This window comes from Nipponia nippon, unplaced genomic scaffold (genome assembly GCF_047370975.1).
Source record: "Nipponia nippon isolate SJK-2023a ecotype South Korea unplaced genomic scaffold, ASM4737097v1 scaffold_4, whole genome shotgun sequence".
Lineage (NCBI taxonomy): Eukaryota > Metazoa > Chordata > Aves > Pelecaniformes > Threskiornithidae > Nipponia > Nipponia nippon.
The window spans coordinates 123,983,924-124,008,387 of NW_028262358.1; the positions used below are offsets into that span (position 1 = coordinate 123,983,924).

The window sequence follows — 24,464 nt, forward strand, 5'->3', positions numbered from 1 at the left end:
AGGTCTCCCTTTTGTCCATTAGTGGAAATGACAGGGGTGGTAGTATCCCAGCCTAGGCTCTATCTCTGACCAATTCTCTTTGCTTTTTATTAGCATTATTATCAATAGTTATAAAATGCATCACATTGCTTCTCAAGATAGTTCAGATATTTTACAAAACTAGAAAGTCTGAATGAAAACTTGGTTTGAAAGAAGAGTTCCCTGTATGCTTCATTATTTATTAATTCATTCAGATATAACATTGCTTAAATGCATTTTTGAATGCTCTTCGACCTTTGAAAGAAGTGCATGATCTACTTGAGCCCACAAAAAAACATAGGTTAGTTTTTGATGAGTGTCACAAAGCTTAAGTATTAAATGTCACTGGCAGACAGGAATTTTAATCCATTTCTAATTATTAATTGAAAATATGTCTTTACCAGTAGTGCATAGAACAGGCAAATAGAATGGTGAATATATACATAAGTCATCTTAACGGCATTAAACTTATTGTAGGGGACTTTTTTTTACTTAACTTTAACCAAAAGTTAAATGATTAGTTTTAGACAAGTTTTTAGACTTTTTCTTTCATGAATAGACATTAGGCCCTTTCAGAGGTGCCTTCTCTTAAAAATCTGTCTCAGGGCTGGATGAACTTAGGACAGGAGTGAAATCTTTTAAGAGTATTTATCGCTGCAGCTGGAACTAAGCTTCCAGGTTTAGGCGACCAAAAGCTGACGAAACATAGGTGCCTAATTTGGGGTGAGTCAACCATGTTGACTAGATCTCCGCTGAAAATCGTGGGAGCTGAGACACTCCATGCCTATGGAAACATCTAAATTTAGGTGGCTTTATCTCAGTCTTTATCCCACCTCAGGTGTCTATGCTGGTCAGACAAATCTGACAGGTCTGGATGGTCTTCAAAACCAAAGAAATGCATAGCGCAGAGATGTCTGGAAGAGACAGGAGGACATGACACAGGGTATAAGGGAGCCCCACATTTTCTAAAGCAGAACTGGAAGACAGGCAGAATGCGCAAGAGGATCTCGTGTGGCGAAAGACATTTCTGTCTAGGCATCTGAATTAGACCCTCATTGCCTCTTTTCTTCATGGACTAGCTGTGTTGTGATGCTTACAAAAAGCTGGACAACTACTGATCAGGTGATAAGATATAATTAAGAAATAGAGCAATTCAGGTCAGGTGCTACATAGAGCTCACCTATGGAATCACACAAATTTGCTATTGTTTTCTTTACGTGCCTTCTCCTTTCTCTTCATTTATCTGTTGCTCACTAATATCTTGCCTAAATTTAGGCATGTGTTAGCACTATGAATCTAAACCTACTATGATCCACCAGGTGTTATTGCAATAGTAATAAAAATAATTAGTGATAATAAAAATAACAGTGTTGTCATTTGCTTTTATCAGCAGACAAACTCATGGGACACTGCTCTCTCAAAACACAGACAAGTATGCTCTTATAAATATGCGAGAGAAAATTGCAGGCAGAGAAAAACAGTCATTCACTGAAAATATTGTTGTTTAGAATAGAGTCGGCTTTGACCTCTTGTACCTAATTATACATGAAAACAAAGATTAAAAGCCTACTAATAATCACCATAAACTATGATTAATGATGTCACGCTTCACTGCCTCAGCTTTCTAGACCCAAATTCACTAGTGGGTTATTTGAAGAAGAAAAGAATACTTGGTATTACTTTGTTTTGACTTTGTCTATTGCTTTCCTTGTATAAAGATTAGGAACAGTCAAAAAAGTCTGCAGAAAAAGACCTTCTGAGGTTGCTCTTTCCTAATTCTATAAATACACATGCAAATCCAGCAAATCCACACCACATACCCATGGCTATTTGGACTTCATGGACTTCATGGATATTTGAAAGCTACTGATGACAGCCCTAAGCATTGAGAAGTCCAGTTTTTCCTTCAGAAGTTAAAAATCAACAAGCCTGAATTAAAATGAAGATTCCCTTCCTTATCCCTTCCTCTTCCGCTACTCAATTACAAACACAGCTATGTTATAATTACAGAATAATGCAGAAGTGATCCCAAGGATGACCGTAAGAGAATAAAAGCATTTTCCAAAGTTGTTCTTAGCAGATCCAGGCATTATGAACAAAAGGAATCCCTTCAGGTTAGTGGTGGGTTCATGTTTCCCACAGCATATGAGTCACAGTGTCATCTTCAATGATGACACAAAAGACCGATGCCATGGCTTTTCTCATCTTCAGGGAACCATATTATTACTGACTGCAGCAATACTGAAAGAGAAAGTTAATTTTCAGTAGTTCTAGAGAACTGGTTAACACAGCATTGTCACATACAAAATAAATAAGCTAGTTTAAAGGTAAGAAGAAATCAGAGCCCAGAAGGACTTTTGCCCTTGAGCGAGAATTGATTCGCCACCACTTGCTTCATAATGCAAACTGTTCAGCCATCTCAGCAACCACTGCACTGGCTAATAATCCCGTTCATTAAAAAAGATGCAGAGTCAAATCTCAGCTTCTCACTGTGACACGGAAAAACAACATCTCCAAAACTGGAAATATAGGTCAGAAAAAGTCTATTCTAATTTATAGGGATAAAAAGAGTCTAATATGCAAATTAGGTCACGACAGCTAAAATTCCTGGGGACGCAAAACAGCCTAATAATATATACTTATTTTTAATGCATATTTCGTTCTAGAGAAAGGACAAAGAACAGGAACAACACAACATTAGGCATTTCAGCTCATGGAAGAAATGAAGTTGCATTCTCAAAATGCAATATTGGTTAGCACCACTGGCAGAGACTCTCTTTGCTACTTTGCAAAAACTATAGACCACAGGTATTTATGAGATGATTATGGGCAAGGGACCACTAAATTGCTTGCTGGTGGGATGGCTAGACATCGGTCGACTATGTCCCACCATTGAGATTTCATTGGCAAGAGCAGGGATTAGAAGAACCTGAAAGCAATAGAAGACACTGTCTCCTATCAAACCAATCAGTGCATATTTCTATTGTTGAGTATTCAGTCCTGCATGAACCAATATACATTTATCTTTATTGTGTCTCAACACATCGATTTCCATGGCTTTTTTAATTTATCAACACAGAGCTGTGTTTTACTCGTTTCCTCCAAGAGCCTCCTAGCAATGTCTTTACCACAGATTTAATTAGCATCCTCTTCACTATAACTTCCAAGTCATTAATGAAAATATTGAAGAGTATTGGACCAAGAATGGCTCCCTGAGGGGTCGGTAATTCTATTTTGAATATATTTAATGTCTGGTGACAATAGATTTTTTATTTTTGCTGGTTTTTGTTACACCTTGTAATAATGCTGAAACCATCAGGACTCTTAATAACATTTGAAATACAAGACAAAGGTGGTCTGTGCTTTAACCTGAGACTTGCAAATTTCATTCAAATTATAAAGGGAAGAGAGTTACAGAAATGTAAAGGAAAAAAATCAAAAATGGTTGTATTTTACATGGAGAGATTACTTTTTTCCGTTTAATCTCTAAATGAAGTTACAGGCCTCTAGCAGAATACATAATGCTGGTTTAGGGTCGCTGTAGCGTTTTTTATGTGTACAGCTGTTCTTCCACTGGTATAAGTAGACACATCTGCTCATTAGCAATACAATGTCATTTCTAGTGTCTAATTTTAATTATTTGCAGATGATAGATTCCTTATGCAATGTCTAAAAAAAGTACAGTCCTTCAAAACTGGTGAGAAATAAATATACCCTCTGCAACTGAAATGGGTCAGCACAATGAAAAACAGATATTAGTCTGGAGAATTCATGTATCAGCACTAAGGCTAAATGCCAAACTGTTTGGAAGGTCACAGGGAGGACAAACGGCTCATACATCTCTTCTTTATCGTGGATACACAAGACATATGGACTAAGAGATGTTCTGAATGAATCTGGCAGGTGATGAGTTTGTTGTAGTACAGATGGTCCTCAACTGCTGGAAAAATATCAGTTCTGCTTACATTTCCTGTACAAACACAGGCAAGATAAGGACTTCTTCATGACAGAAAGGAGAAATGAGATTACTCACCACTAACTTTGGTTCTTTGTAAATTCACACTCAAAGATTCAATAAGGCTAGAAGAAAATTTCCAGAAGCTCCCGGGCAGTGGTGGCCATGGATGCCCTTGCCCTTCACCCCATTGTCAGAGGGTGACCAAAACTATGGAGTCCTGGCTTCCTCTCAGCTCCTTCCACTAATTCAAAAATCCAAACAGAAAGCCAGAAGTAGCACTGAAAAGGATGGGATTTGTGTACAACAGGGGCTCACTCCACAAAACTGTAATGCCTACGTTGTTTCATGTGGGCTGGGAAGGATTAAGTACTCTTGACAAACCTGGGGAGCAGAACTACCAAAACAAGCGTCCGTTTTGGATCGTATTCAAGAAAAGAAAAGAGCTAAAGGAGGCAAGTGGATTTTTCATTTGTCCCAAACATGTTTTAAAGAGAAATAAATAATATTTGTTTTGTCTTCTGCTTGTCTTCTGTATAGCCATTGAAAGCAACAAGGAGCTTTTCTTTAAAGTTGCATTGGACAGGGCTGAAATCTCTGACACATGTAGGACTTCAACCACACAGAGGGTCAGGAGAATTATGAACCGTAATATGCTTTACAGGAATCACATTTGCACCATGACAAACAGAGTCCTCTGGTATCAGACAGATTTTTCCAAAGGTTTAGAGAAATAGCTTCTGACACCCCACAAAGAGTGGCCAAACTTTCTGATCAGATAAAATATGATATTTTCTTCCCTGAACATGAGCACAGTTGGGTTTCGCAGTTGGCTCACACAATATAGGACAGTGCTAATGCCAGAAGGGTGGTCCCACTAGCAGTCATGCTCCTGGCAATTTAAGTCCTGGCTGAAAATTATATTTCACTTCAATTCATGCAGGGTTAATTTTCAGCTTGATCAGAGAACTTTGTGATTGCCAGTGTCAACACAAAGAAAGAGGTTGTATCCTGCAGACAGGTCAGGGAGAGAGAAGAAAATTGTCCTTTTCCCTTACAGTTAATTCAAAAATTAGCTTACAGCGATCTCGAAACTACAGGCTGAGGCACAACACAAACTTATGGTCTGAAAGTCCACATCCCTCTAGACACATGGCATGGAGGTGCCAGCAGAACCATCGTCAGGGTGCAATTTGAAGGAGATGGTCAGGCTTATAACTTAAAAATCTGGAAGGCTCTGAGGATGGCTTCATAGCACAAAAATGGGGCAATACAGAATCTGCCCTACACCTCTATAAACTTTAGAAAAACAAACATGTGTACAAAGTGAATAGCCATAAGATTCTTTTGCCATATTTTCAGCACACCACATTCATTCTCTTTTTCTGTATCAGTGACAAAGAAGCAAGGACCTCAAGCACTTATAGAGCTATACAGAGCAATCCTCTTATAGATAAGACCATTCCTAGGAGAGAAGGAATGCTGATCTGTGCATTAGAGGCTGAACAGAGATGACAACCATATGGCACTTGGCAGAAGTCAGGGGTTTGTTTGTTGCTTTTTCAGTATCCCAAATGTAATGAATTATAAAATAGAGCCTAAATTAATAGTCAAGGAGGACTTTATCAGGGCCCCGCACTTAGGAGATGTTCATCTGGGAGAATCTCTTTCAACTCATAGGCTGTTTGACTTGATCAAAGGTTCTTGCTTTTCAATAGACTTCTGTATAATACTCGGACTCAAGAGCTTCACGAAACAAGAGCCAGGCTGCCTCCCAGAGAAAATTCGAATCCCAGTGAGATGTCAGTCTCTTCTTGAAGGCAGGAGGTCCAACTGTTTGGAAAGCAGGAACTTTTGAATATTAATACACTCATACAACAATGAATGATAGGCCTGCCAGTCTGTACTCTTTAGCAACTTGGTACCATCTAGATAGATTGATATTTGAAAGGTCTTTAATTGTAACAGAATGTACATATGACATTAGAACAATTAGACAAGTCCATTATCTCTTCTGGGGGTAGGAGGGCTTAAATGGTGTTAACCCAACTTCTGGAGGAAAGATAAGACAGTGCCACAGACAAAGCTTTTATACTTTTGAGTGAGTGCTATACTCAAGAAGTCCAGCATTTGCTGGCTATATGAGACACTGGATTCATCCAAAGAGTGTGCTGAATTTCATGAATAAGAAATCTTCCTAATTTATCTGCTTCATAAAAAACTTCTCTTTGACAGACTGAATCCTGCATTCCCATAGGGCTGGCTAAATAAGATTTACCGTGTGCACACAGCTGAACCTCAGGAAAGGAGGAAAATATCATAGGTCAGAGAGACAACTCTCGCTTTCAGTATCTTTACATAAAACCACATTTCCCATAGCAAGCTAAAAGCAGGGAGTAGGATTTCCTCAAATCAAGAAAGGTGGTAGAGATGTGATGAGCTTTGCAAAGTTCTTGAACAAAGATTAACATTAAGCAACCATAAAAATACAAATAAGGTAAAGCAACCTATCCAAGTCTGGGGTATGCAAAGTCTTCAGAGAAGACTGCCATCTTCTCTGTGGATAAAGTGATGCTCTCACTTTTGGCAAATTATTACAGAAGAACCATTTGGAAATTCTACTGAGCCAAGCTTAGATAAAGGCTTAGGTATGTTTACACCAAGCACTGCAGTGCCACATAGATGCCTGAGGTAGTTGTGAATGACTTGGGTATCTACACAGCACAGTGTCATGCAGAGATATTAGCTCACATCCCAGAAGGAATACAGCCACATTAGCGTGGCTCTGTGCCCGGGCTAATTAGGTGATGTTTCCCCAGTTGCCAGAAATCAAAGAGTGAATCATACATCTGCCAGCCTCCAACCTTCTTCTGAAAGCACAGGCTGGAACTATTTTGAACCTCTGTTATGGGAGAATGCAAGGTGAATATAAAGACATAATGACATCATTTCACTTTGTTTTAAAGACAGAAGGAATCATAAATTCATCTGATCTGGCCTGTTTTTTACAAATACTACACTTCATCCACTTACCATCGTGTCCAGCATATGAACTTCAGTCAGCCTAAAGCACTGAAGTCCTTTAGAGACTGAGCTATTCTATGTGTGCCACAGGCAGAGCCCAACCATAGGCTGTCAAAGCCAAGGCTACAGACATGGCAGACAACTGATTAGGTGGTAGTTGCCCAGATTATTTCAGCAGAAATCCACTCCTCATGGTCTGGAAGGTGAAGAATCCTATAGTCCTGCCCATTTGTTCCCAGCTCTGGCAATCAGGATGAATCTCAACATGTGAGCAAGACACATGAACCAATTATCTAGAAATGGGATTCTCTGTGATATCAAAACAACCGGCTCATTACAAAGAAGCCAACCTCTGGTGATGGCCAATCTCCAACAATCCAAAGAAAAAAGAACAAAAAAATACCTAAAAACAACCACTGGTAGGGTAGGGAGAAAACCTCCTGCCTGACCCCTACGAGCAAACCATAAAGGCCCTGAAGCATGATTTGAAGATGGTCATTGTCTTAATGCAGAGCCGCAAGTATTTCAAGGATGGTGCAGACAAATTACTCTGAACCCAACTATAAAGGAAGGAGTTGAAAAGGGGGGCTCATAAATCAACAGTATACGCCACCACACTTGACACACAGACATAGAATTTCTTCTCATGACTTGAATCAAGCGCCTCTTTTAAAATGATAAATTATCTCATCTTAAAGACTTGAAAAGCTGGTGATGGAAAAAGACTCCGACGTTTAATTACACTGAGAGCTGTGAAACTACTTTATTCCAAGGTGGAACTTTTCAAACTTCAGCTTCCAGCTACTGGAACTTGTTACGGCTTACCAGTGGTTGGGTTGTCAACCACACTATGAGGCATCTGCTCCTCACACAAGCACCTGTAAAGATTACTTGATCATAGTGTTATGTCTCTTCAACTAGTTGAACGTGTTTATTCACAGCACCAGGCCAGTTTTCTAGGCTCTATATCCTTTTTCTGTCCCTCCTTTGAATCCCCAGCAATATCTCTGTATAATTCCTGGTACGTCAACACAGAAACTGCGCAAAATGTTCTGAGATTTTACTGACTCTACATACAGAAAATAGCTTTCATACTCCTTACTAAGGCTTCCCTTTTCATATAGGTAGGGGTTGCAATAAATAGCCATTTTTGTCTTTGCATTGTGCTCTGGGCTCACTAGAAGACGCTTACCCACAACAGCCCCTCGATCCTTCTCAGAGTTACTGTTTCTCAGGATGGTATCACATTTTGAAGGTATATCATCTGCATTTTTTTGTTCCCAGATGTAGTAACAAGTGGCATAATTATGATAGCTGTTAAAATATTGAAATGAGTTACTGCGTGTAGTATTTCTGGGAAATGGTAGAAAGGATGATGTTTATTGAAACTATATAAACATGTAAAATGTTTTCTCAACACAGTTTCCCATTTATGTTTGCACAGATGTGTGTAATGTCATCACGAAGCCTCTTCCAAGAACGATAAATTAAATCAAAAGGTTTGAATAAGGCAAATAGCTAGAATGCTCTGCTGGTGCCTCTACACACCATCTCTTACCTCTTTTTGTTCCCTTTTTCTAATCACAAAAGATATTCACTGCCATTGAAAAATACAAAAAACAAACAACAATTTTTATGAAGGATAAAGGTCCTTGGCACAAATAAAATGACCAGCTCTGAAGCTGCGAAGAAATATGCTTTAATTTAAGAGACAAAAGATAGCATTACAGAAGAAATTGTCATAATCAAAGTTGAAAAAAAATCTTCTATTGTCTGCTGTGCCTCTCTGTGGGAATTTTCCCAGCACAGACAGCTGTAAAGGAGGAGGGGTATTGTGAGTTTCTGTACTCTCATTCCCTCTCTCCCTCTCTTTCTCTGTCAATAAATGTCTGCAATCATATTCTTGAGCTCCAGTGTGATTTCAAGGTTCATCTCTTCCATGCAGCTCAAACACTAATTATCCCAGCTGTAATTAGTAAGATAATTAAATACTGGCTCACTCATCACTCTACCTTGTGTCGGGTCATGATTCTCCCAGAAGACCTTGAGCAGTTTCTCAAAGCTGATGTTTTCTGGCTGATATACTACTCGTACAGCTTCTGTGTGGCCAGTTTTACCTTAAAAGACAAAATAAATTCAGATGTTATTAGTGAGAATTAGCTAGTGCATATCTAGTTTTTTATATCTGAGATTCAAAGCACAATCCTTTGGTTTCCTCTTTTTTTTTCTAAAGGTGTTTTGATTTACTGTCATTTACACTTAAGCCTTTTTACACAATAATTTATATACATGCCAGCTCTAAGATATCTGCTAGTTTCGACAAGGCCATCATGAAATAAACTATCCAGAGAGGCAATAAGGTAAGACAGTGATGTTATTACAGTAGTCTGTCAGCTCACAGGAAAAAAAAATGAAGAGTTCTTAAATATTTGTAACTGATAAATAGTAAAATATTTTAAAATATTCTAAATACAACATTAAAATATGAAAACTTGTATGTCTAAGTTATCCTGACAGTACAAAACTTCATTTCCGTGAGGCAAGATATGGATAAAATAATTGATTAGAAAAACAAATTTCAAGGGCATGTTTACACAAGATGACACAAATAATTTCAAACTGTTTCGCGTCATCCAAACCACTGATGCCAACGGGCTTCAAAAAGAGTCAAAGGGAGCCTGACTGAACTTCATGACAGCCGATGAAGTTCAAGGAAGATTAGCAGGTGTTACAGCACATTAAAACATATTATTCCTCCTTTTCAGTTACATTATGGGCATGATTTTATTTATTCCTTATGTGTCTAATCACTCACAATAATACTGAAAGATCCAGCTTCACAAAATGTGAAGGATCTGACCACTTCAGTTTTAACTAATTGATGAGTGCTCAGACATCTCAGGGTGAAAGCCCATTGCACTGAGTGTTACACAAGCATTTTATATTTTATAAATATTATATATTATATAATTTACAATTTATAAATGTAGGCATATTATTGTCACAATACATGCATGAATGGGGAATAAAAACTTATCCTATTCTTCAGAGAAATCATAATAAGTACTTACTAAACAAAAGTAAACTGGACAGCCACATCTGCCTTTTGGTGAGGACGTAATAAGCTCCTTAATCACACTAGGCCAGGTTTTTATTTCATTTATACCAGCATAAACTTCAGATTTACTCATCTGACTTCAATAGGATTGCTGAATTTCATGCAGCGCAACAACCAGCTGAATCTGGCCCAGTGATGGGTTCTGAATTAGCGGTCACCACAAGAAAAATCAGAGTCTATCGGTAGCTGAGGAGTGTTCAGTGGAAACACCCATTCAGTACCAAGAGAAATTTTAATTTTAAAAAAATGTAGAAAGAAATAAAAAGGATGGTATGATATATTAAAGAGACATGGCAGGGAAAAGTATGACAGCATTATATCAGTTAATGGGGCACCTGAAATGAAGAAAACCTAAATGAGACACAGAGGGGTGGGCTAGCTATTAAAAGGAATTTGAAAGACTGGGACTAAATTTAGTCTAAAATGCAGAGGAGTAAAAGGGGACACATCTGGAACATCTGTAATCAAAATTTTGATAAAATCAAAGTGGTTCCTATCTAGTCTGCTTCACAATACAAAAAAGATACGCTCCCTGAGATTAAAAGACAAAAACGTACAAGTTTCACGTAACCTGTATCTAAACCCGTGTCATCCTGTCCACCAGGATACTATCCAGGCAAACGATGGCCCAATTCCTCTTTCACATGCACTACACCTATTGAAGGCCATGGAAGCAACTCATTATCTGAAGTCAAATTCTGATGGTAGGTTAGCAGAAAGGGATCATACATTAGTAGAATAAAAATACAAGTCACAGATAATTGGCTCAATAATAAAGTGAGATGGTCTTTCTATAATATGGCATGAACTGATGGCCATCTTAGGTCAGGGATGGATTTTATTCCAGATTTTACTGTTTAATATGGACTATCAGTGAAAATAATGGGGTTTGCCTTAGCTGAAGCCCAGGTCAGGAATTTTGTTGTTGCCTGAGATGAAGAACAAACGGGTAGTGGTTTGTCCAGCTCTCACAAGCCTACATCGTATAACTAAAAAGAGATTAAGGAGTGGCTTCTGACTTTAATTCTTTCCTTTTTTTAAGCCAAAATGAACCTTATGAAAGGTTCTTATCACTCAGGAGCAAATTGCTTGTCTAAGATGACTGGCTTTAGATCACAAGAGAGTTTCTTAAGCAACTTCAAAACAACGGAGGCATTACCTTTCCTCTCAATTGAAGCAGCAATTACATCTTGTCAACACTGTCTGCTCTGACTAATCCAGAAGTTCAAAGAATCAGCTTTCTTCTTTTCCTCTGAATAAGGAAATAATGGTGCTACTCTGAGAACTATAGCCTGACCTCGAGAAAAAAATCCTTAGATGTGTGGCTAACAGACTGTTAGAACCTAGAGCTTATTTAAAATCAATATTCATCCTCAGAGGAGAAGCAAGGAGGTAAGGCTGCTGGTCCTATCAAATTCACCTCTAATTTTCCTCAAAGCCTTTCTACAATCTAGTGGATTTTCTTTCAGAATACGATGTGGCTACTTCTTCTGTGTTCTCTTAGTCATTTATGGTGAGGACTCCTGATTGCCAACAATTTTAGTGGAAACTAGACCAATCAACTGGGTACACATGAGCAAACAGAGAAGTAAAAGGCTCCATGTGGGACAGATTAACCACAAGATTTCCTAGAAGCAGCACAGAGAGAAAATGGTACCAGGGGAGAGGAAAAGAGCAATCTCTCCGCAGGTGCAATGTGCCTCCCAAGAAGGAACCAAAAGCTACCATGAGGTTACCCTAGTAGCACATAGAAACTAGCAGCTCATCGGTGCTGAACATGACTCAGCTGCAGCCAAAGTGGCAAGAGGAACCTTAAATTGGGTTCTCCCTGTTGATCTTCTTATTTCACTTTTTGCATTAGGTTTAAGTTTGACTATGAAAACAGAATAATTGCATTCATGTTTGGGTTTCATGCATTTGGTACACTACAGCGCCAAAAGAACAGAGCAGGCATCAAACCAGCTAACCAGTCCTCTCTATTGTAAAAAAAAAATCATTGAAATATTTCTAATCAAATCTTTTTTGTAAGACTTCTGAAAAAGGAGAGGCAGTAATCAAAGAGAAACAATAAACCCACTTGTTCTCAAAAAAGCTGTCTGTCTTTTAACGAGAAATTTAACAGGCTAACGCTGAACAGCTGAAATGATTTAAAAAGATCAGCGATAGCTGCTATTCTTTCAGTGACATTCAGCTCTTCACCTTAGTGTCTCCTTCAGAATTGCTCATGAAAGGTCCATTTATATTAAGTCAGAGAGTCACGGTGTCCTCAGTTCACCTATTGCTTTTAATTAGCTGATCTTTAATATTGCACAGTAAAAGCAAGCTTCACTTTAAGTTCTAAAAGTTTTAACAAGTATGAACATTTCTAGAAGCCTTCTCCCAAAAAAAGCTCAAAGTTTGAGCCATGTTTTTTAAATAATTTATTGAATTGCTAAATATAATTTCATTTGCTGTTAACAGTGCAAATAGAAATCCTTTATTTATAGGTGCCATTATCGGATTTCCAGTTATGGTGCTCAGTTCTCCTTCAGCTTTAGAAGGAGCTTAGCCATTGAAGAACCTCGCTGCAGATGATAAGGCTTTATTACACCGCGGCAGAGAGGGCTGTGTGCCAACAGCAGATTGTCTGTTTATCCTATATCCATTTCCCACTTAGAAAACATAGCCACTCTCAGAGGATTAGCTACAGTGAGTTCTTTCAGTGGGGATTCAAACTCTGGCAAAAATGTTCCTGTAAAGAGCAATAGAAAAAGACATCTGACTGACACCTCAGTGCTCCTTTTCAATTTTTTTCCTCCTAATAGTGTTTAGATTTTCACCTTCTTAATCATCTCCCAGGTGAGCACCCAAGCCGACAGATTATAGAAGTGAACTCTTTCTTTTTAACTTGCTGCAGCCAGTAAGCATTTAATTATTTCTGGCAAAGTGGAACAACTTCAAAGGGCTGGCTTGAGAGCACCTCACCTGCGGATACCCAGCCACCCAGCAGCTACGGCGCTGGTAGATGACCCGTGGGCTTCATCTCTGGCTCGTCCAACCCTGGGTGAATTCAGTTATAAAATTCAAGCAACGCCAAAACTTTTCCCTCCTGACCCACTTCTTCAATAAAAAGGGACTTGCCTCTCGTTACCCACTGAAATAAAGGGCCTAAATCCAGTCAAAGTCTAAATATAATTTAAAGAAATAGGTGGCAGATCTTCAGCTGGTGAGGCCGCCCCTCGAATGCTGTGCTCAGCGCTGGGCCCCTCACCCCAAGGCGGCCATGGAGGGGCTGGAGCGTGGCCAGAGCAGGGCAGCGAGGCTGGGGCAGGGGCTGGAGCCCAAGGCTGGGGAGGAGCGGCTGGGGGAGCTGGGGGGGCTCAGCCTGGAGAAGAGGAGGCTGAGGGGAGCCCTCATCGCTCTCTGCAACTGCCTGAAAGGAGGCTGGAGCCGGGGGGGGGTCGGTCTCTTCTCCCCAGGAACAAGCGATGGGACGAGAGGAAACGGCCTCAAGCTGCGCCAGGGCACGTTTAGGTTGGATATTAGGGAAAACTCCTTCCCCCAAAGGGCTGTCAGGCCCTGGCACAGGCTGCCCAGGGCAGTGGTGGAGTCTCCATCCCTGGGGGTATTTAAAAGCCGGGTAGACATGGTGCTGAGGGACATGTTTTAGTGGTGGGCTTGGCAGTGCTGGGTTAACGGTTGGACTCGATGATCTTAAGGGTCTTTTCCAACCTTAATGATTCTGTGATTCTATGATGCACGTTTCAGAGCTTATTGATTTTGGAGCTAAAACAATTTGCGCTAGCTAAAGCCTAGGCCCTAGAGAATATGCAAAGTATTACATGAAAAAGTAGTAGGTCTTTTGAGCATCTGTTTCTCTAAACTAGCCTGGGAATTTTTATACATTGTATTTATTGCTAATAAAATTTCCTGTTTCTTCCTAAAATAGCAATGTGTTAAAAGAACAAACAAAGGGTCCAACACTAACACACTGAGAACCCACACTTTGGGGACCTACCTAACTTTTACCTTTTTACCTTCAAAGTAACAAAATAATCACGGATTGATAGATTTTTAAGAAGGACCCATTATGATAATTTCATTTGTCTTCCCACCTAACACAGATGAGAGAATTTCACTGGAGCAGGATCATATTTTGTACTTAGAAAAGTAACAGCTCTTGACTCAAAGAATCCAACGGACAGAAAATCCACCAGAAGTCAAGGTAACTTCATTGAGTGGTTAATACCTCTCACTTTTGAAACAAGCAAAGAAGAAAAACAAAGACAACAGATATTTTATTTATTACCTGAGTTTAGTTATTTAAAGGTCTTTCTGTACAGACATAGACTACTAGGAAGTCAACCCTGACTTCTTCTTTCTGAGTATTTTTAAGTGAATCGATCTTTCTAATTAACCTGTTGGACACTCATTTTTCTTTTAACTTTTTGAGGAGAATAAGAATGTAATAAGAATGCACTAGTTCAGACCTCCAGCTCTTCTCTGGCCATGGCCATAAGCAGGTGATCAGGGAAGGGCTGAAGAAGTGTATGATGTGACATATCTACCACGCTGTACATGAAGAACCAACTGCCTTGATCTGAGCTTGCCTCCCACTGGCTTCTTCTGAGAGCCCCTTGTCGTTCTGCTTGGAGAGACGGTGAGCAGCCTGTATCTTCACATTTGCCTCCTGCAACTCATGGTTTCCTGACTACTTTTCAGTTTTTGAGGGTGATTTTCCCACTGTTTGGAAGAGACTGTAAAGTATGTCAGGTATACAACGGCACAAACATGTGGCTACTATTTTTTTACCACCTTCTTTATATTTCCAGTAACTGTAATGACTTCGCTAGCATTGAACTACGAGATAATGTTTGGCTTATTATCCACTTTAAATTTCTGCTTTACAAATTATAATGCTTTACCTTCTCAGTGTGATCCACGTTCTTTTATACAGTTGTACTAAAATATGTCAGTCTTACATAGCAATAAGCCAATTTATCACTATGGGCCAGCCAATACCGCAGTTGTTAATCAAAATAAAACTTTCCATAAATTCTAGAAACTTCTGCTTAGAAGGCAGACACTTCTGCCTGGACCACAGGAATCCAAGCCTCTTCCAGTGCCTACAGAAAGTAGCACATACAGCAGCTACAATGTGGCGCGTACATCTAAAGAGAGAATTTTCTTAAATTTTATTTGTTTGTTTTAGTAGCGGACAGATTAATTACACGGTAAATGAAAATTTTAAAACATAAGCAAATTTGCTAATAGAACAATGAACTGCTATAAAAGGCATTTTTGGTGACTGTTACAATCACTTAGTTTTTTACCTTGGTAAATCAAAATTAAGAGAATAAAGATCACTGAAAAATGGGGTACAAAATGCTTTTACAATTGTTTTTCACAGAAATTCAGTCATATTTTTCAGTAAAACTAGTTGAAACAATTTGAAATAAAGGAGATATTGCCAGTTTGAACAAAGAATATTGCTTTTTTCAAAAAATCTGCAAAACGAAACTACTGAATGAACTTGTTTCTTATTTGCAAGAATTTAAAATTGGCATGGTATAGCTACAAAAAGTTCTTACTTTTGTTTGCTACAATCCTATGTATTCTTTAGCAGCAAATTTTTTTCTGACAAGACACGGAACAGAATATCTGAAAGCAAGACCACTACTACTGACGCTTTTTCTATTCTTATTCTAAAATAGCTGTACACTGAAGAATCTATAAAAGGAAAAAAAAAACAACAAACAAATATATAGCCTATAGGACAACACAAGACAGCAAAACTTGAATATCTTATTCACTGTCCTTACAGGTTATGTCTTCTGTAGGCTGAATGTCCACACTGCAACACTGCAGGAGGGATTACTTGAGACTCACTCTGGACTGAGCGCTTTTCACAGTTGGAGTGCATTAAGTGTGCTCCTAGAGAGTATATTCCGATTTAATTTCATTTAAAAGGAATCTCAGATTCAAAAACAATGCCAGTGTTTTCTTGCAGATGTCGTTGGAAAGCTTCTCTACCATTTGTATTGGGAGAAATGTTTGCATCCTAGGGAAATCAGCTTGGTTGCAATACGTGATATGGGATATCTCTGTTTGGAGTTGTGCTGCTTTGCCAGCCAGGGCACTGCAGACGTCCCAGAACTGGATGAACCACATCATCTCAAGGATTAGTTTGACATTGCTCCTGGACAATACAACAGAATACCTCATGCAGCCTTCAACTGAAGAAAAAATGTTGAAGATAGGCATATAATTAATGCCAGTCAACATGGTCGTATGGAATATAGGTCTTGTCAGCCAAACTCGATTTCATTCTCTCACGAAATTACAAGTCTAGTTGTAATAAATGTAGGATGTAATAGCATGGATGTAATAGATTTAGACTTTATTAATGCATTTGACTTATTACTTCATGACAGTCTGATTAAAAAATTAGCACTATACAATATCAATAGTGCACATGTTAAATGGATTAAGAATTGTCTAAATGACAGTTCTAAAAAAATTGTCTAAAGGGAACAAGCATTGAATGGCAGCGTTTTTATCTGTCCTCTGCAGGGATTGGTACAAAGTCTGTTGCTGTTAAAGTCTTTCATTAGTAATTTTAAAGAAATAAAGAGTCTCAACTTACAGAATCTGTGGATAACTCAGATGAGAAGGCTGATAGGATGGTCTTATAAAGTGATTACTTGCTGCGCTGGGCCCATTCAATCAAAAATGTATTAAAAACAGTCATGCATAAAATCTCTGCTTAAGGGAACAAGTGACACACACCACACCTGCAAATGGGGAACAATCTTGGAGGAAAGTGCAAGGGTGGCAGTAAATATGGAATTTCAAGGGTGGCAAGTAAATACGGAATTTCATTGTAATATTGCCATAAAATGGAAGAGTGACTGAATTGGGGTGCCTAAGTAAAAAAGAGGTTGTTAGGACCAGCACTAGAGAGATCAATCCTGACATTAAGTAGATCCTCAAAAACAGTCTCAGTGACAGCCACAAAGAGCGTGATATGTTTAGCCTGTCAAAAAGAAAACCAAGAGGTTTTTAACTAAAGGATATAAGCATCTTCTCAGGAGGAGAATGACTAACTGCAAAAGGGGTCTTTGAACAAGCGATGAAAAGGCATATCAAGAGCTAGTGGTCGGAATGGAAACCAGGGAAATTCAAATGGAAAAGCAGGCACGTATTTTAAATACTGAAGATGGTTATCTGCTACAAAACACTACGCTGCTCAATTACACCATTGGATCATTCGGTGCTCCTATAAACCTGTGTTCTATAAACCAAGGAAGCGGTCGATTCTTCATCTCCTGATGTTTTCAAATCAAATCAGATTTCCTTCTAGGAGACACACTTCAGACAAATACCAGTTAAACTTAAAGGCAGAAGTTATAGGGCTTAATAAAATAGTAACTGGATGAAACGTAATGACCTATGATATAAAAGATGTCAAATTAAATAATGCAGTGAGCCCTTACCAGCCTTAAATGCTGTGAATATGTGAGTGAATTGCCCCTCTTTTTCCTTTGTTCACTTAGCTTTAACAAACCCTTTCTATCCCAAACACTGTTATCTGTACAGAGAGTTGGGACTTTTGTATTATCTTCTTTTCATCATGGTTGATGAGGTAGACTCTAACCTAACTACAATTTCTATATGATCTTTATATTGGTGAGTTAAAATCTTTCAGCTACAGTGTTGGGAACAGAAAGGCACCATATTGCCACATTTACAAAGTTCTTATTGAAAAGCCCAAATTTAACCCTAAACTTACACATCAGATGGACAGAGCCTTTACATGTCAATAAATTATGTTTACTGACAAACCAGTTATACTTGGCACCAAGGAAATGCAATGCCAGGCTTGAGACATCTAGCCTGTGTGAATCTGAACACTAGATTAGGTGAATAAAGAGCAAAACAAGTGGTCACGCAAATGAGAAATGCTAGCTTTAGGTTAGGACACATTAATTACAAAGTTAATTAATAAAACAAAGGATTAAATACAGAAGGAGTAATGGGAACCACAGAACCTTAGCCTTATAACTAACAGCAATCTTGTATTATTGACAGCATCTTACATTGCTGTGGAGCCAAGAATTAGGGCATAACTGGTTTATACTGTATGTTTTCTGTAAAAATGGCATGCTAAAATAACCATTGCTCATACAAAAACTTTAAGCTTTGCTCTTGGAAACAAAAACATATTTCATAGACCTTCAAATACTGAAAAATCACAACGTATCTCATGAAAAGCAGTTTGGAGAGTGATAAGAAATGCAAGAAGGTCAAAAATGTGGTCACCTGAACACACAAGGGTACAATGAAGATATTGCACTGAAGACAGGTGGTTCTGAAAAATGCCACTGAGTTTGTCACTTTCCTGGCTGGGACTGAAACACTTAACAGCATAGGGCAGTAAAAATCATAGAATCATAGAATCATAGAATTGTCAAGGTTGGAAAAGACCCTTAAGATCATCGAGTCCAACCGTTAACCTATCACTGCCAGGTCCATCTATACCATGTCTTCGAGCACCGTATCTATCCGTTCTTTAAATATCCTCAGGGATGGAGACTCAACCACTGCCCTGGGCAGCCTGTTCCAGTGCTTGACCACCCTTTCGGTGAAGAAGTTTTTCCTAATGTCTAACCTAAACCTCCCCTGGCGCAGCTTGATCATTCCATTTTCTTCCCTAGACTAGGATCCAAGCTTTGGAAGAATACAAGAAAATACAGAGTCCATCATTTTTTATTCCAAATATATTTATTTCCATCTCCTCAAAGAAAGCACAAGAAAATCTACTACCTGTTCCAAAGCCTTCCTAACAGCACAGTAACAGCACGATATACAGTTTTGATTCAACTGTATATTAACACTATAACTTTTGTTTATATGGTGTTTATAAGAGGAGCTAAAATCCACAATACATTTATTAAATTTTCCCCACTCATTTTATATGGAAGATAATACAAGAATTTTCTTTGATTTCCTCACCTTCTGCTTTGACATTACTCAAAGTTGCTTCATTTCACTTGTGTATTTCTCTACCCTGTATTAGATACTAAGCATATCAGTAATACAGAAAAAAACCCTCAAAACGGGGAAAGAAAGACCTTGGTTTTTTTATACAGAGTCTCCTTAGGAAAAAGTATGTCCAAAGTACGCGATGAACTGGCTGTCAATAGAATAACACATCATGAATGCAAAGGTACTCTCCTGATTAAAATTATTCATATTACAGGAAAGATTTAGAGGTCCACAATATTAGATTCTGTGTTTGGGGAGAATTCAGTCTCGAACTGCTCAGTTTAGGTTTCTATTGGATACTTTGGACTGAGTGACGTTAGTTTCCTCAGAAGAAAAAAAAGTTGTCATTCAGAACTTAAGGCCCTGTATTGTGCAGTCCTACTCATTCACTTCCCCTTGAATTAATTCCCTAACTGACATACTTGTGCCTATTAGGTCAGATAAGAAAATGTCTATTAAGGAACATAACAAGGCTACTGTAACAAATCTATGAGAAACTGAAATACCATAAAAGACTCTCTTTTATTCACATATATGCTTTTTTTCTAAATTATAGACACATTGATTCATGGATTAGCATGAGGTATACAGGTCATTCTTGAAAAACATAAAAAAGGAGTATGGCAGTAGAAGACAACTGGGGACAGAACACAGCAATGTAAGACCTTGGGGCGTCCAACTTAAACTCGTTGCCCTTTGCTTAGGGGATAAGGGCCATGCCGAACTGCAACTCAAACTTCAGCCACTGACTGAAGCGCAGGAGTCGTTATCCCACTGCATTACATTCCGCACAGCTTTAGCCTATTTCTAGTATCATCAATTTCTGCTGTCATATAGTTATGAATTTAGTACCTCAGAAGATTGTTTCATTGCAAAGCTCCTTTGAAAAATTAAATTAATGAAACTATGTTGACATTTTTTATCATAACAGATAAACACAGTGAATAAAGATCTGCCCAGAAAATATATCCTGTTATCCATGGGCATGAAAAACTTTGAGGACAAAAGATTAATACTACGTCACAGTTGCACCATGCCTTTGTCCTAAAGACTTCAAAGTACTTGCTAAATTTGGATTCCATTATCCCCATTTTGCAGAGCATAACCCACTATTACATTGTGTTCTTCGTAATGAATTTTCCATATATGCAACATAATTTCTCTAAATACTACAAGCCCTGGGTTGACAGCATTTCTGTTCTTCGAAAACCCAAATGCAAAAGCTTACCTAATATAAATAGTTAGTGTGGGGCTAAGAGAAACAATATTATCATGCTTAGATAATAAAAAATTCAGTTATGACATGATGTGTGGAATATATATGGTGATGCAATTTTGTCTTCACGTAAGAATATGAAAAGGTAATAATTTGGCTATACTACCTAGCATTAAAAAAAAAAAAATCTTTTCTAACAAGCTCAATAAATAGGATGCTATCTTCAGCTGCATGAAATTCAGACACTAATTCAGTTGTGCCATGAAGGCATGTAGTTTATTTGAGATGGCTTAGGACAAATTGTCTGAACTCTAGCTCCTGCTCCAGAAGGTGGCAGGTCTCCTACACACCCAGTGACAATCTGTCAGCCCTGCGTGGATGTCTCAGATACAGCATAGAATCATGGAATCATAGAATCATTAAGGTTGGAAAAGACCCTTAAGATCGTCAAGTCCAACCATTAACCCAGCACTGCCAAGCCCACCACTAAAACATGTCCTCAAGCACCACGTCTACCCTTCTTTTAAATACCTCCAGGGATGGGGACTCAGCCACTTCCCTGGGCAGCCTGTGCCAGGGCCTGACAGCCCTTTGGGGGAAGAAGTTTCTCCTAATATCCAAGCTAAACCTCCCCTGGTGCAGCTTGAGGCCGTTTCCTCTCATCCCATCGCTTGTTACTGAGGAGAAGAGACCGACCTCCACCTCACTGCAACCTCCTTTCAGGCAGTTGTAGAGAGCATCTAAGCATCCATCCCTTTAAGCAACTAAACCATTCCTTTAGTCTCGATTTATTTTATTGTAAAATCCACTGACACAAACTGCAGCCCTCTGGCTCAGTTTTGGTCCAGTCACAGATCTGCTGTGTCATCTTGAGCAAGTATCCTGATGTCTCCCTCAGGATTTTGCACGTGAGATATGTGACGTTGTCTCCAGATACAACCCATCGCCATGTGTGAGGTGGCAGACTGTGATCGTTTCAGAAATGGAATTGCGTACAATGATTGAATCCTGACTGAATTATGAAAATGCTACCTCAGTTACTGCCTTGGTGGATGTGAAGTCAGGCAATGCCTTTAGGACTTGTGCCATGTCCTTCTCTTGCCAAAGACAACACAGAGTCATAATACAAACAGCTTCCAGAGCGAAGTGCCCTAGGACAAGAAGATGACTGCAAAATGAGGGAAGATGGTGGGAACACTGAAATTTTCCTTGAAGAGCAGTGAATAAACCAAACGTTAGTACAGTCCCCGAAAAGCTCTGAGAGATAAAGAAACACAAGACAAGTCTTTGAAGAGCAGGACCCTTCTGACCGCTGCATCTGCCAGGAACAGAGGAAGCTGACTGCAGAGAGCAAAGAATGACTCGAGAGCGATTTTCCAGAGCCCGTCCCAGTAGCACAGACCGTTTGAGTGGGTAAAAGAACCTAAAAACCCCCTAAATCACAAGTTCACAAATGGTTAGGAAGCTGAGACCATTATTTCTATGTTGTATCTCAGTTTGCCTGAATATTTATGCTCCTTGGAGCTCCTAAAGCAAAAAAAAAAAAAAAAAAAAAAGTTTGTGTTTAAAGAAGTCAAAGAGTAAAAGTGTTCACTAGCCTGAATATTGCTGTCTCATATAAAGCTTTACTTGTTTCCTTCAATTCTGCCTTCTTGCTGAGAAGGCAAATGGAAACCAAGAATTCCCTTTTGGTTGGAAAGGGAGTGATGCTCCAGGACAACTGTGAGCAGGTTCAGGACTAAGGAGCTATAGAGACCCAAGTCTCCAGAAAAGAGTCTTAACAGATTTGTTCACAAAAATGGCTGTAATTTCCCAAACCGAAGCAGTATTGGGGCTCTGCTCTGGTACAGAAAAAGCACAGATGGAAAAGTGATGAATAAATATATAAATAAAATGCCTGGACTCAGTACTGAAATCCAGCTTCAATCTATAAAGGGAATATTTTTTTAATGTCAATTTAGCAGAAAATAAGATCGATTTTTTGCTTAAAAGTTTACAGCTTTTAGCTGCAAAGCTTCTGTGCTACGGTTACGCAACACACAGAATTTCCTTAAATAAATGGGCATAATGGAAGGCAAAGAATAACAGAAACGTGAAGAATACGCCATGCATTGAGAACAACTTTGAAAAGGGATAAATGGAGGTAAATATAATACCTAGGGACATCTATTTATAGCAAGCTCAGTGTAAGGAGCTGGAAAATGTTAAATAATCTGGAATAGAAAAAAGAAGAAATGAGAGTAAATATTCTAAGATCTATTCTTTTCCACTAGAATAACAAAATTAGTAGTTTTATCCTTTTCTCTCTCGAGTGATTTCAGTAAGAGGTTACTACTCTGAGGAGACCTCTGAATGCAAGGTTAGACTTCTGAAAGGCCCCATTTCTCACTCTTTGTCAATCTGAACACCAACATAGTGCTTGGAGGAAAACTGTACATATCTTAATACCTGAGAATTGTAGGCTAGAACACAAAAAAAGGGATAGGTTGCTATATTTGTACTCTGAAAGCTTCTCTTTCATATCTAACGTTTATTAAACTAGGTATACATAAATCTGATTGAGATCATGGTTTCCCTCATGATTTCCCAAAAATAAATATGCAAAAAGCAGTAGAAGCAACCTGGTTTCACCAGAGACTTCTCACAAACATCAAACTGCAAAGAGACAGCAACAGAGCAGAGAACTTCGTGACGACAGACAGACATTCAGAGGGCTTCCAGAAAAAAGAGTACTAGGATGAAAATTCAGAAGTAATTTATACTAGACAAATACTTTTAAGTCCAGCAAAACTAATAAAAGAATTCTAGAAAGTTCTAAAAACACCTAAGCAGCCTGTTTTCTGTGAAAGTCTGTAACAGAAACAAATTGTGTAAGTGGATAAGAGCTTAAAAAGATAAAATTTTGACAATTCATATATCCAGGACACAGCTATGAGCATGTTGGGGGAAAGCGAGTAAGTAGACATTGTGGGTAGCGTGATGAAAGGTGGGGTCGGTCTCTTCTCCCCAGGAACAAGCGATGGGACGAGAGGGAAGGGCCTCAAGCTGCGCCAGGGCACGTTTAGGTTGGATATTAGGAAAAACTCCTTCCCCCAAAGGGCTGTCAGGCCCTGGCCCAGGCTGCCCAGGGCAGTGGTGGAGTCCCCATCCCTGGAGGCATTTAAAAGATGGGTAGACGTGGTGCTTGAGGACATGGTTTAGTGGTGGACTTGGCAGTGATAGGTTAACGGTTGGACTTGACGATCTTAAGGGTCTTTTCCAACCTTAACAATTCTATGATTCTATGAAAGACCAACGAGCGGGCACAGAGATGAAATGGAGCACCTTTCAAAATGAAAGCAGACGACAGATGTGACGGAGGAACTGCAAAGAAGTCCCTTAAGGATCAGGAGAAAATCTCCAAGTCAAAAGAATGAAAATTATATTTAGTTATTTTATTTACAGTGCCTTGGCAAAAATGTACCTTCCCTTTAAGAGCTTTTGAAATCCTAGTATTTATTTTAAATATAAAACTATAGTTCTTGCCCCTCTTAAAGTGATACTCCTGAAAGATTATTGAGGGAGGGGGCTAAAAATTTGCCCAATATAAGTATTAAAAATTGCAGTGTGGTCAGAGACAGGTGAATCGGAAATGTGTACTCTTTGGTGGGTGGTACAAGTGTCTGCGAAGAGCGAGAAAGGGGAGTTCAAATCAGAAAAGGTGAAATGGTTGGCTGGTTGGTAAAAAAAGAGATTTAAAAAATTTAAAATTATGACAATGAAATGAGCTTGAATGCAGAAGATTGAACTGGCGGACAATGCTCACTGAAAACAGGTTAGCTAGTGTACAACTTAAGGTTAATCAAGGAAATGTAGTTGCAGTCTAAGCTATGGGAGCCCTCATCGCTCTCTGCAACTGCCTGAAAGGAGGCTGGAGCCGGGGGGGGTCGGTCTCTTCTCCCCAGTAACAAGCGATAGGATGAGAGGGAACAGCCTCAAGTTGTGCCAAGGCAGGTTTGGGTTGGGTATTAGGAAAACCTTCTTCCCCAAAAGGGCATTACCTATCAGATGGCTTGAGGCAGCCCTTCGTCCCCCGTGACGGGACCGTAAGTTGTTCTCCATTAATG

At 39.0% G+C, this 24,464-nt stretch overlaps 1 protein-coding gene across 5 annotated transcripts in view; it reads right to left on the reverse strand.

The window, feature by feature from the left end:
* Positions 1–24,464, reverse strand: part of MSRA (methionine sulfoxide reductase A) — a 300,787-nt gene that overhangs the window by 110,406 nt on the left and 165,917 nt on the right. For all 5 annotated transcript variants that reach the window (XM_087776798.1, XM_087776795.1, XM_087776796.1 and 2 more), the window contains one exon: positions 9,010–9,114. In XM_087776798.1, coding sequence (XP_087632924.1) covers positions 9,010–9,114 — 105 coding nt within the window. The remainder of the gene's footprint in view (positions 1–9,009; positions 9,115–24,464) is intronic.